The following is a 13,424-nucleotide window of genomic DNA, read 5'->3' on the forward strand; positions in this document are numbered from 1 at the left end:
TCATTTGTATGGTATCCTCAAACGGTGACTTACTGTCGTAACACTCTAGTTTATTGTCGTTTTTAGAAGGGATCCCTCTCTCGTCAATTTCGCAAGATTGTTACATGTTAATTTTAAGTCGCACAGTAACGAGAAGCGCGCGTAAAAGATTAAATTGTCTGTTTTGATTAACAGTCGTTTTGATGATCTGTTCAAGCTTTAAAATAAATATTTCACATAATACATTTGATAACTTTAGCTCTACGTCTGCTACTGTCGGCCATGTGATATTGTTGGTCACTGGAGAAGTACATCTATCAACTCAATTAATTAAGAGTATGACTGGGGGTGTTCAAGTGGTAACAAAATTGCATATTGTATCAGAAGTCTTGTATTCTAATCTACTCAAATGCTACTTATATTTTATTTAACAAAGATTGCATCCGCACTGCAGTGGACATATCTTGAGTGGGGACACATTTGTTTGCATCTTTCTTTGTGATTTGATTGGAAAGGAGAGCGAGCTGCTGAACGCAGACAAAATCTCAAGATTTTTTTTTTCTTTTCTTTTTCCAGTTCTAAAAGAGATAAATGTCTTTAAACAGCAGCTAGTTTCTTTCAACAAGCACTTTTTAATTAATGAATGACTATTAATGTCAGTTGAGTCACAATAACAAGCTAAAATAGTGGTAAAGTTAGTTTTATATTTTACATTCGTTTGATATTCGCGACAATACTCATTAAACTCTCCGTGCCTATAACATTTTCAAGCCAAACCAACTTAGACATGCATGAATGGGTTTTCTTTGTCTAGCACACAGCTGAATTTAAAAGAGATTTTTTTTTTTCCAATACATTTTAATAACTCTTTAAACAATTTAACCATTTGATATTATAAAAAATCACAACAAATATGAAATGTTCTTAAAAATATCACTTTCATGACACAAGGCTTTATTTGTGGAATTTACATTCTATATGTTTTCAAATAAAAATAGTAGTGAATGTTTGTAATAATCAAATTCCGTCGAGTTTCATGTCTCTAGGTCAAACGGTCTTTGAGTTTAATAGATTTATATGGATAATTGAATCTGTATAAAAATTACTGAATATTTTCTCCCAAAAGCAAATCTTGTGTTATATAAAGAATAATATTCTGAGTGTTTTACAGTTGGTTTCATGTCTCTAGCTCAAACGGTCATTGAGTTTAATGGAATTTAATTATTACAAGCATTCACTACTATATTTATTTGAAAACATATAGAATGTAAATTCCACAAATAAAGCCCTGTCTCATGAAAGGGATATTTTTAAGAACATTTCATATTTGTTGTGATTTCATAATATCAAATGGTTAAATTGTTTAATTGATTAAAAATGTTATTAAAATGCATATGAAAAGAAATATATATTTTTTTAATTCAGCTTTGTGCTAGACAAAGAAAACCCATTCATGCATGTCTAAGTTGGTTTGGCTTGAAAATGTTATATAGGCAGGGAGAGTTTAATGAGTATTGTCGCGAATATCAAATGAATGTCAAATATAAAACTAACTTTACCGCACCTTTGCATCTAAAATGTAAAGTAATTTTTGTCTTAACGTGAATTTATGTCAAAATATTACTATATCCACGAAACATGGTATATCTCATACATTTTATAAATGTATTAATAAAAAGACAAAGTACCAACATGTTGCACAGTCTTAGATACTATTTGCACCCCTAATTAAATACTTACAGGGCATCACTGTGTGTTTATTTAGAGTCCCAGAGACATACACCAACCTATCACTGCTAGGAAATCAACCTTTATATTTATTTGATTTATTGTTATAAGTAGTATTAAAGAAAATATTAAATGAGACAGGAAACAGGATGGGGGAAACTGGGTCAAAAGGAGGATTAGAACCCAGGTCATCTGATCAAACTAAGCTATTGCAGAGACACTACAAGAGCAGTTTGTCTTTAATTTCTTTGTTTCCATCAGACTATTTCAGTGCAAATATCCTCACTATGAGGCAGGTATTTACACTTAGTGCAAACAGTCACTCTATGATAATGATAATAATAATAATGTTATATTATCAATATTTATTGAAGCTTTCCATCATTAATACGCTTAGATGCAAAAGGCGCAGGAGAAAGTATCTTAACATAATGCGCATGCGCGAGAAGTTGACGAGCGAGGGATCCCTTCTAAACGATCCTAGTTTACAGTTGCTCTCTCTCATATGGCAAAAGCGCGGAGGTTGTTATCTCGGATCTCTGTTACAGACCCTGCACATCCAAAATAGGTTATGCTCAAAACCATCTTTTGAAATTGTATCGTTTGTATCACTTTTCCTCCACAATCTTATTTTGTTACACAAGTGACATTCATTTCTTCCTCTGAACTAGACCGAAAAGAGGGGATACAAAAAAGCTGCAGTGTTATACTAAAGATACCTTCTTTTCATACCACAGATGGGGCATACCACGTTTTTTTGTTTCACAATATGTTAACCTATAAAACACAATTAAATGGAAAGAGTAGTGGTGGAAGCAAAGCTAAACATTTTTCAGCTTATATTACATTATAGCCTACGTGCATTAGATGTGTACAAAATAAATTCAAAACAAAAAGTGAAGAAAAAAAAAAAGTTCTACAAAAATATTTTAAGTAGATTATTACTTTGTCTGGACTTTGTCCTTTGTAACATTATACGAAATAATCTTAATTTTAATTATTTTGTTTTCAAGCATGGTTTTAATAACAAGAATATCGGTTTATGAATAACAATTTAAGCGCTATGACCACATAAAGTGAACACGCATACTTAAAATAAAAATAAAAACGTAAAAATAATCTATTGTATTAAATCAGATACACTGATTCATGAATCAAAGATAAGAAGATGAATCAGAGATTCGATTCAGTTGGAGAGTCGACTCCCAGCAGCAGTGTTTACTGTCAGCATTCCAGCGGCGAGGCTTTTCTTTTTGATAAGGTGAGCGATTTTCTTCGTTTCCTTAGAAATGCAATGTATCGCAACGTTTTATTGACAGAATATACTTAATCCTGTTACTGCGTTTTTTTTTTAATGTCTGGTTGTTCTATATATATATATATATTTAGCTTCGTAGCTAACGAGCTGCTTTACATGTAGCAGATTAGCTGGTCAGCTCAAAACATACAGATTCTGTATGAGCTGCAAGAGAGATGAGAGTTTACTACAACTATATGAACTGCATCATCACCATGATATTCGAGGTTTAATTACTGTTATAAATGAGAACGTCGCTGTTATCAGTCTGTCAGGTAATGCTGTCACCTGCTCCTGTATTTGTTTACACAAACCTGCTGTTCTGCGCTGAATTTGCAGATGGCATGGATCATGCATGCATGCAGCACGTTTCAGATATATTTACATTTTATATAGACTGCTAACTGATAGAGATCGTAATATAGAGAAGATATATTTTATATCTTTAGTTGTTTTTGTTTCTGACATGCATTTTATTTGCAAGTGGCGTGCATAGGTTCTTTTCATAGCTGACAAAGAATGATCACATGTGAAAAAAACCTTTATTCCCCTACACATACTTAATTTACCCTCTTGTGCGATTATAACTTGCACAATAGAATAAACAGAAGTGGGGTGCCATCACTGGCTTAGAGTGGTTGCCTTAATGATTGGCAAATCTGAGGCTAATATGTCTCTATCATATTCTTCTACATCCTTAAATTGCTGCCTCAATGAGTGTTTGATTGTTAGGTGTAAAATGTGTCAATCCCATGTGTAAATATAATGCATGTGTTTATTTTTGCTTTCACTCCAGTAAGAAAAAAACACCTACACACCAATTAGATGCATAATCGCCTGAGAGTAAAGTTGAGTCTATCCTTGGCACCAGATCTCACTATTGCCTCCCACAGGACAGACCACTGTGGCTTTGCCCCACTCCCTGGTCAACCTCAGAGGGCCTTGCTGTGAAACGCTGTTTTTTTAATTTTGTGCTGTGTATGTAATCACAAGGTTGATTACAATCTCTCTTTGTTAACCTCACCCACACAGTTCTGAACACAGACTGAAACCGAAGAGCTTACAGTAGCATCCACCTGGACGGACTCTCTGGTTTTCGACCCTTTGCAGGTAGGAGAAGCGGCATGGAAAGGTTGTTGTGATATTAAGGCATATTTGGAAGGAAAAATAGCTAATGAGAAAGTTGCATGCACTGCAGAATTGAATAAAACTTATTGTTAATTCATTTAAAAAATAATGTAGCAGTGTATGAGCTATAGTACATTTCAGTGATGTACAGTTTTCTGAGCCATATTTCCTGAAAATGTGACTCCGGTCTTTTGGGAATGTGAAGCAACTCTTCTAATCATTATCTCTTCCGTCTAACCAATTGCACGGGTTCTTGACACTAATCAATACACACAAGGCTTTTGTTCACAGCTGCAGCAATCATGTGTTTGGTCTTTAAGTAGTGAGCTCAGGTGGAGTGTTTGGACTCCGGGAGATGCCAGTGTGTATCAGGGCCCTGCTGCGCTTTAGGAACCACAGAGAATACAGAAAAAATGTGTTATTGCTATGATTTTTTTAGTCAGATTGGTTTGCAAGATCAAATATACTACACACTGCCAATATTCTTTGCTAATGTTGTTTCTGTATTCTGTCTGTATTTCTATCCACCTCTCCCCCCCTCCTCTTTGTCACTGCAGGATATTGGATCAGGTCTTGAAACATGAGCTCTGTGGCAGTGTTGACTCCGGAAAGTTTTGCGGAGCACCGCAGTGGGTTGAAGGACCTTGAGATCACTGGTATGACGACTGTGACAAAAATGTATCATTAGCTTCATAAAATGCATATAGAGTTGGTATTTCTGCTGTTCTGTTTTCTGGATGACCCTGTTTGAGTTTCTTCTTCATCATAACTTTATGATGACCAAAAAGATGTTTATAATGTTATTATTAAACTTAAATGAACAGGGTCCAAAGGAAAGCCTAGAAATATCAGGGAATTTTAAAGTTGTGATGGAAAATTGTGTATGAAGAAGTCACAGAAATTAATACAATGTTAGAACTTGAATTCTTTCTAGTTATGCTCCGCTCTAAAATATATTTTATCAACTAGAAACCGCTCATTTTGAGTAAAATCTCTATAAAAAATTTGGAATTCCCAATGTGCTCTAAGTCCTCGTGGTGGCATAGTGACTCGGGTGGCGGAGGATGAATCCCAGTTGCTTCTGTGTCTGAGACTGTCAATCTGCGCATTTTATCACATGGCACGTTGAGCATGTTACCGTGGAGACATGATAGCAACCACGAGAAGGTTATCCCATGTGACTCTACCCTCCCTAGCAACCGGGCCAATTTGATCGCTTAGGAGACCTGACTGGAGTCACTCAGTCGTGAGTTCGAATCCAGGGGTGGTAGGCAGCGTCTTTACTTGCTGAGCTACTCAGGCCCCCACTCTACAAGTATTTGTAATAATTTTATAGAAATGGGGGGCCTGGGTAACTCGGCGAGTTATGGAAGAAAAATATAAAAACATATATATTAGTCATGGAAAATGTATGGAAATTGATTTGTCTTGGTTTGGGAACTCTAAATGAACAGTTCTTGTGTATGTTTTACACCTTTTCTTTTTGCCTGTTGTTAGGTAATGTGCCAGAGGATGAAGCATATATACCCACCTATCTGGAGGCCTTTCCCCCTTTACCTGACAAGGGTGCACCAGGGGAAAAGACTGGTGAACCGGCAGGTGCCTGGAGGAAAATCCAACCCATCAAAGCCTCGGTCATCACTCAGGTAACATATATAATCATACTCTATAAGCATGGATGATTTTAGCTGCTAAGGACCTGGAGCAAGGGCGATTTTAGGATTTCAGTCTTCGGCTCGACCCCAATGACACAATAATATGTGCACATTTGATGTTTTCAACTCTGTTTTGTTTCTGTTTACATCATTCAAGATAGCCAGCTAATATCTATTTAGACTAAAGTCATTTTCTAAAATAAACACTTATTAAGTTATATAAATAATTACCAAAACCACTTGAAGAATAGGCATATCATAAACCATATATTCTTGTAACTGTCTATTTATTAGGAACATGTTTCATCTGTCCTAATCATTCCTTTTTTTGTTCTCCAATTATTAACAAAAATGATAGAACATGAATCAATCATTTCACAACTTCTATAGTTTAAAGTTAGATCAAACACCTCAAAAACCTATTATTACAAGTAATGTCACGTTTATTTGAATTAACTCCATAGGCTGTTTCTCTGTCTGACATTTGTTAGTGACTCAAGTCTTTTGAATCAGTTCAGATTAGTTCAGATTTGTTAATTTTGCCATAATTCATTAATTGACCATTTTTGTAAATCACTTTTTTTTTTTTTTTTTACACCCCAATTTGGAATTCCAATTTGCTCACAGTCCTCATGGTGGCATAGTGACGCGACTCAATCCGGGTGGCGGAGGAGGAGGTTAACCCAACATGACTACCCACCCTAGCAACAAGTCAATTGGTTGCTTAGGAAGCCTGACTGGAGTCACTCAGCGCATCCTGGATTCAAACTTGTGACTCCAGGTGTTAGTCAGCGTCTTGTAAATCACACTTTTAACCAGTAGATGGCAACAAATGAACATCTTTTATGTGTTTTTTCTTAGTGAGTCATTTAACCATTGATAAAGCAGAGTTGTTTACAACTGAAACAAGTCTAATTGTTTCCTCTCCTTCAGTTGGTCAACAGATACTATCTTCGCTTGTTCTAATAAACAACTGGTTCAGTGAAGGGGTGTATTCGTTCAGTGTGTCAAATCAGTGATATGCTCCTTCACAGCCCGCAGCTCAATGCTATTGGCTATAGTCAGTTTTTACAGGTGGGGAATAGCCACCAAAGCAGTCTTGTGTGTTGTTCCATGAGCTCACAATGGGCAATCACATATTTGCATGCTGATTGCAATTGAAATTTAGTGGGGTTGCAGCCCTCCTACTATACATAGTGTCTAGCAACGCCAAAGACCTAGAGAAAAGTTTTCTTGTCAGGCAACCATATTCTCTCAATGTTAGTGATGTCTTCTAGTCTATTGAGTTGAGTCAATACGCCACCATGAGGACTGGGAGTACATTAGGAACTGGGCATTCCAAGGACTCTACTAATCCTTCTTTTCCTTCAGGTATTCCATGTCCCACTTGAGGAGCGGCGTTATAAAGACAACAGTCAGTTTGGTGAGGGTGAAGAGGCGAAGGTGTGCCTGGACATCATGCAGAAGACTGGGGCACACATTGAGCTCTCTCTGGCCAAAGACCAAGGCCTCTCCATCATGGTGACTGGAAAATTAGACTCGGTCATGAAAGCCAGGAAGGAGATTGTGGCGCGACTGCAAACTCAGGTTCTTGTTTGCTGCTTGCTCTTCTTATTAATATTTGATAATAGATATCTTCTGATATATACATTAATTAGCATTTTATAAAAGTTAAGATTTATGATGGTTTATACCTGATGCTTCAATGTTGATAGCTTTCTTTTATTGATGATTCTCACCTTCATTGAAGGTTTTGATTAAATGTTTGAGAATACTTTATGCTTATATAAAAAAAATCTACTATGTCTATGCGGATATCTTGTTGGGATTGGTATATATGTACACTAGTGGCTCAGTACAGATGTTGCTGTTATGGAAAGAAATTGGTACTTTCACCAAAGTGGCATTCAATTGAACACAATGTATAGGCAGGACATTAATAACATGAAAAATTACAATTACAATTTGAAAAAATTGTTCAGAACTTCTTAAACTACTACAAGGAGTTCTCATCAAAAATCCTCCACGTGCCGCAATGACTGCTTTGCATTCTAGCTGTCACTTTGTCATGATACTCAGTACATTACATCAGTTATGTCCTGACTTTACTTTGTGATCAGTTGAATGTCACTTTGGTGAACAAAAGGACCGATTTCTTTCCATAAGAGCAAAATCTGTACATTATTCCAAACTTTTTGCCACCAGTGTATATAACTATATTACTCATACCTTATTGAATGTTATTGAATGTATTTTGTAACAAAATGGCATTTCTAATTATGTGATTACGTCATGACATGTGGTCTATATAAGAAAATGGGTGGATAGATATTGTCGAACATCTGTATTTGTTCCCCCATGTGAATGAAAAAAGAAGCAACAAAAAGCTTGGAGTGTGGATCATTGCATCAGTTTTGAACTTCTGGAAAGATATTCTTGCACCCGTTGAAGAGCTTACATGTCAATTGTGGAAGACGAGTGAGGACCGTGTTAAATAACCTACTGTGAATCTGCTCCTCTTATTAAACCTATTTTGCTGTAAAAGTTACGTTCGAATGCTGCACTTCTCTGTTTAGGCCTCGGCGACTGTGCTTATTCCAAAAGAACATCATCGGTTTGTGATTGGAAAGAATGGTGAGAAGTTACAAGAGCTGGAGTTGAAAACAGCCACCAAGATCACCATCCCCCGCTCTGACGATCCCAATGCCAACATTCGCATCACTGGCACCAAGGAGGGCATTGAGAAAGCTCGGCATGAAATCCTGGTCATCTCCGCAGAGCAGGTAGGCAGTAAAGCAACAAGCTCATGGTGAGATTAATATATATATATATATATAAATCACACAAATGAAAGGTTCTTATCTTTCGATTAATGATAGTGATATATATAGTGAATGTGGCAGGGCGGGGCTTGGTCGTGATCCTACACACCGGTCCCATATTTAGGCTAATGATTAGCTTAATACGGGACCGGTGTGTAGGATCACGACCCGGCCTCGCCCTCCGCCCTGCCACATTGATATATTGGCCAGGCCAATTAATAGGCCTATATTTGGCCATTTTGCGATTTATCGGGTATGGACAATAACCGTGTTTGCTTGGACAAATAAACAGAAGTGTTAACATCCCCTTTTGTCAGTTCCAAAATCTACCAAAATATATTTCAAAGCATGCTCAACACTTTTTTTTTTAAAAGGTTTTTTCTTTTAAATGTTAGGCTAAATATTGCATAAAATAAATGTTTATAAATGTTGTGTACATCTGATTTGCTGTTGTTAAATTGTATAATGTTTATCTACATTTATATCAGTCATTGGCCATCCTGCTCTCTAGATATCGGTAACTGAATCAGCCACTGAAAAACTCGTAACGTCCGACCACTGCTTTCAATATTTTAAAACTTCACTGTCTTTCTCAGGATAAGCGTGCAGTGGAACGTTTTTCTCTTGAGAAAGCTTTTCATCCATTCATCGCTGGTGCATATAACCAACTCATTCAAGAGCTAAGTCAAGAGACTGGAGCTCGTATCAGCATTCCACCACCTAGTCTGCCCAAGGATGAGATTGTCATTACCGGCGAGAAGGAATCAGTTGCCATGGCGATTGCCCGCATCCGGGCCATCTATGAAGAGAAGGTGATTTAGTTGTTTTAATGACTAATGTATTGTGTGCACACAAACACACAATTACATACTCTTTTCTGGTCATTGTTCCACTCAACATAACCAGAAGCGGAAAACCACCACAATCTCGGTCGAGGTAAAGAAGTCACAACACAAGTACATAGTTGGCCCGAAAGGCAACACCCTGCAGGAGATCCTGGAGAACACAGGGGTGTCTGTAGAGATGCCTCCTCTGGACTCTGCCTCCGAAACCATAATTCTCAGAGGGGAGCCGGATAAACTGGGCCCGGCCCTCACGCAGGTGTACGCCAAGGTCAGTAGACAGATCTTTGAAATTAGATTTTGGTCGATTCAAATATTTTCTTGAGAATCCATGCATAGACAGCTGTTCAAATGCCACTTGTGCATTTTGCAGGCTAAAAGTGTGATAGTGGTCGAGGTGATTGCTCCAGCTTGGCTCCATCGATTCATCATTGGCAAGAAAGGACAGAACATCAGCCGCATTACACAGCATCTGCCTAAGGTAGATAAAAGTGAAATTTTAAATCAAGGCATTTAAGTTGAATGATGTTATATTGTAAGTTTTTGTGTTTACAGTATAGTTAACTTAAACCAATATTATTTTAAATGTAAATCACAAAATTAATGTGAATTAATCTTGTTTTTTTGCCACAAAATTAATCAATAACTCTAAAAACTCTTCAAAGACAGGGTCTTTTAGTAATTGTTATTAACTTTTTGGTTTTTTTTTTCTGATAATGTTAGTAAATTTTTTTGCACCAAAATAATTTAGTAATATGTGATCATTTTCCACCCTGTCTCTGCCCTTCTGTCTGAAACACTCAGTTTTGGCTAAAGCTCCTCCTTAAAACTTCAACTTGAATGCCCTCTTTTATGATTGGCTAACAGCTCCTCAAATACAGCCATATTTGAAACTCAGTCAGAAGAGAATGAACAGAGCTCCACAACATTATAAAGCAAAATTTCAGGGTTTACGCATAACCCACATCTAACACATTGCATCCAAATATATTAAACTTTTCACTCTTGCAAAGCAGAACCATAAACAATCAAACAGTGATGATATTTGAACTATTCATGAATTAGATTGTTTATTTACGGTTTTGCGACCAGGTCTTCAATAACAGTTCCTTTGCAAAGCTTGAATCATATTATGATAGTTTACAAGCAATCCAAACTGATAATGAGCTGAAAAAAAACAAACACATATTCATAGTCTAAAACACGATAAAACAAGATGCACACACATACAGTATCATGGTGCTCTGAAGTGAACATCGCCAGAAACACACCAAAGTGGTCAAAGATGTCCATTTACTAACGATTAAAAATAGCGCAGATGGGTGCAAGAATGCGTCCAGGACACATTTGTGCTCAAAATAACAAGAGGCACAGCAGCTGAATGAAATGTCTCCTTTTCACAGTTGTAACTTGACGTCTTATAAAAGTGGCACGAGGTACATGACAATGGTCAAAAACGTTCGTGATGTGCATATTATATACCAAAATATTTTAAAATAGACCTGATTGGTCCCCTTCGGTGTTCAGGAATAGTTAGGCCACACTAGGCCTGTTTGTCCTGCTCTCTCGGAGTACGAATGGAGCAGCAGTGGGCGGGGCTAAGGGTGCAATGATGTAAAGTAGGTTGATGTTGTTGCTATAGAGGCAGTCATAAATGAATGGGCCCCCTAGTGACGTAGGGAAGTCGTGGAATTAGAGAATGAGGAATTTTTGCATCTTGGTTTCAATAAAAGCTTTTATTTAATTGTGGATTATGTTTTGATTTCTGAAATTTACAGTATGTATTTACAGTAGAATATCAAAATATCAAGGACAATTTGATTCTGCGTGACATTACCTTTTTAATACACAATTGGCACATGCCATGGTCCTTTGACTCTTTGTCCTCAATAGGTGCATGTAGAGTTTACCGATGGAGAGGAACGCATCTGTCTGGAGGGACCTACGGAGGAGGTAGAACAAGCTCAGGCTCAGATACAGGAGATCATCAAAGACCTGGTCAGGGAACCCTCATATCTCTCATTTCATTTAATTTATGATTATTTTTTAAATGAATGTAAAATGTGGTTAGAAATACATGCTAAATATAGTTGGTTTCAAAGGCAAGGGAATTTTATTCCACAAATAATTCCACACAACAGTAAGATTTTCAATACAGTTTGGTTTACATGTTTTACTGTATTTTAAGAATATAAACATACTGTTTAGATGCAATCCTCAGGTATTTAATTTTCCTCTCTTCAGATGGCAAGAATAGACTATGCAGAGATTAACATTGACCAGCGTTTTTACAGACATCTCATTGGCAAAAATGGGACCAACAGTAAGTTGTAATGAACTAAAGCAATGCATCTGGAACTGTGTTTATGTTTGGATACTTAGGAAATAAATATGCCCCATGATGCAGCTAAAAAAGGAATATTTGAATAGTCAAATTTTGGATTGATGGATTACAACAAGCTGCATGAAATGTCAAATGCAACAGTTGCAAAAGTGTTACTTCCTTTTTATTCAAATATTGTTCTTCATGTGTCATTTTTACCAAAGAACCAGGGAAAAGTGAATGACTATGTTACACCCTTAACTTTGATTTTTATTTGTTCTGTTAGAAATGGCAAAGTTTTGATCAATGAACAGAGAAGGTGAAAGAATGAGTAGATAAATGAATTATTTGGTGCTCTTCACAGTAAATCGAATAAAGGAGCAGTATAAGGTATCAGTGAGGATTCCTCCGGACTCTGAGCACTGTGGGATGGTTCGTATCGAGGGTGATCGTGAGGGAGTACAGCTCGCTCGCAAGGAACTGATGGACATGGCACAGCGTATGGTGAGACATAATTGCGTAATTGTTGGGGCATGTCACACAACCTGTTCATGTTGGCATCTGCCTAATTTGGCTAGTATCTATCAAGTGACCGATGAATTTGAATACCATAGAGTTTGATTGGATGCATAGCCTTTGACATCAACAACAAAAGATATCGGAAGTGTATTCTCCATTTTAGGACTTCGTAAATGTATTTTATCCTGGTTGTATACTATACAACCAACCAGTTGAGAAACCACTGGTTTAACCCTTTAAGCTCGGATGGGCGTGCTGTTTAAAAAAATTATTTATCTAAATATTAATTACTACAGTCTTGACCAACACAAAATACAGTAAGGATCGTTTTAAAGCTTAGAAGCTGTACTTTACAATGCGTGTAGGCATTATGATCAAAATTTAACAAGTGCTTGGAATTGGCAGACAAATCAGAAGTGTTCCATTTTTAAAATGTATTAATAATTGCACTGCACGTATTATGGTAATCGGTAAAAACATCAAAATTCTGAATTAGCCTTGTGTCGTATTACTAGCGAGTAATAACTAATTATATGTATTTGAAATACATGTTACATGTGGCATATGAGAAACACCTGTTTACGTTTTCACTTATAATTCCAAAGAAACATAAACAGAACATATATTATCACACACTGCTACTTAGAGGAGATTATTATCTTTCAAATGAGCCCACACACAACATAATCGGATGTCGAGATCATTAAATAATCCACAGGTAGCACAATGTGCACACAGCACAAAATGTGCTATGTGGCTAAAAAAACGTTATCTTTTCTGGATCAGTTGACTTCATCTGAAATTATCTAGTACAATGCTCAGCATCATGGAATGTGAAAACAATTGTATTAGGATTCAGATCGCTGCAACCAGAGGTGATGGTCACTAGGGCTGAAACGATTAGTTGATGTTATTGAAAATGTCGCCAATACAAATTGTCAATAAAAATTTCAGTTGTGGAATAGTCGTTTGATCTCATTTTAACTTAACATGAGATCACATTAAACTGCAACGATGATGATGATGAAGAATTACACCGCTCACAGTGCAGATGCACTCAAAACTTTCCAAACAGCTTCAGGTTATGTAGATCGCAAAGTATGAGGGAATTATACAAAAATACCAAAAAAG

The 13,424-nt window shown here is 36.7% G+C and overlaps 1 protein-coding gene across 1 annotated transcript in view; it reads left to right on the forward strand.

The window, feature by feature from the left end:
* Positions 1-2,906: 2,906 nt before the first annotated feature.
* Positions 2,907-13,424, forward strand: part of hdlbpb (high density lipoprotein binding protein b) — a 30,063-nt gene continuing 19,545 nt past the window's right edge. The window contains exons 1-12 of the mRNA XM_052102846.1: positions 2,907-2,968; positions 4,037-4,114; positions 4,690-4,788; positions 5,630-5,778; positions 7,159-7,374; positions 8,364-8,570; positions 9,206-9,421; positions 9,516-9,722; positions 9,825-9,932; positions 11,345-11,449; positions 11,696-11,774; positions 12,139-12,278. Of these exons, the coding sequence (XP_051958806.1) occupies positions 4,713-4,788; positions 5,630-5,778; positions 7,159-7,374; positions 8,364-8,570; positions 9,206-9,421; positions 9,516-9,722; positions 9,825-9,932; positions 11,345-11,449; positions 11,696-11,774; positions 12,139-12,278 (1,503 nt within the window). The 5' untranslated portion in view covers positions 2,907-2,968; positions 4,037-4,114; positions 4,690-4,712. The remainder of the gene's footprint in view (positions 2,969-4,036; positions 4,115-4,689; positions 4,789-5,629; positions 5,779-7,158; positions 7,375-8,363; positions 8,571-9,205; positions 9,422-9,515; positions 9,723-9,824; positions 9,933-11,344; positions 11,450-11,695; positions 11,775-12,138; positions 12,279-13,424) is intronic.

Source organism: Xyrauchen texanus, chromosome 33 (assembly GCF_025860055.1).
Source record: "Xyrauchen texanus isolate HMW12.3.18 chromosome 33, RBS_HiC_50CHRs, whole genome shotgun sequence".
Classification (NCBI taxonomy): domain Eukaryota; kingdom Metazoa; phylum Chordata; class Actinopteri; order Cypriniformes; family Catostomidae; genus Xyrauchen; species Xyrauchen texanus.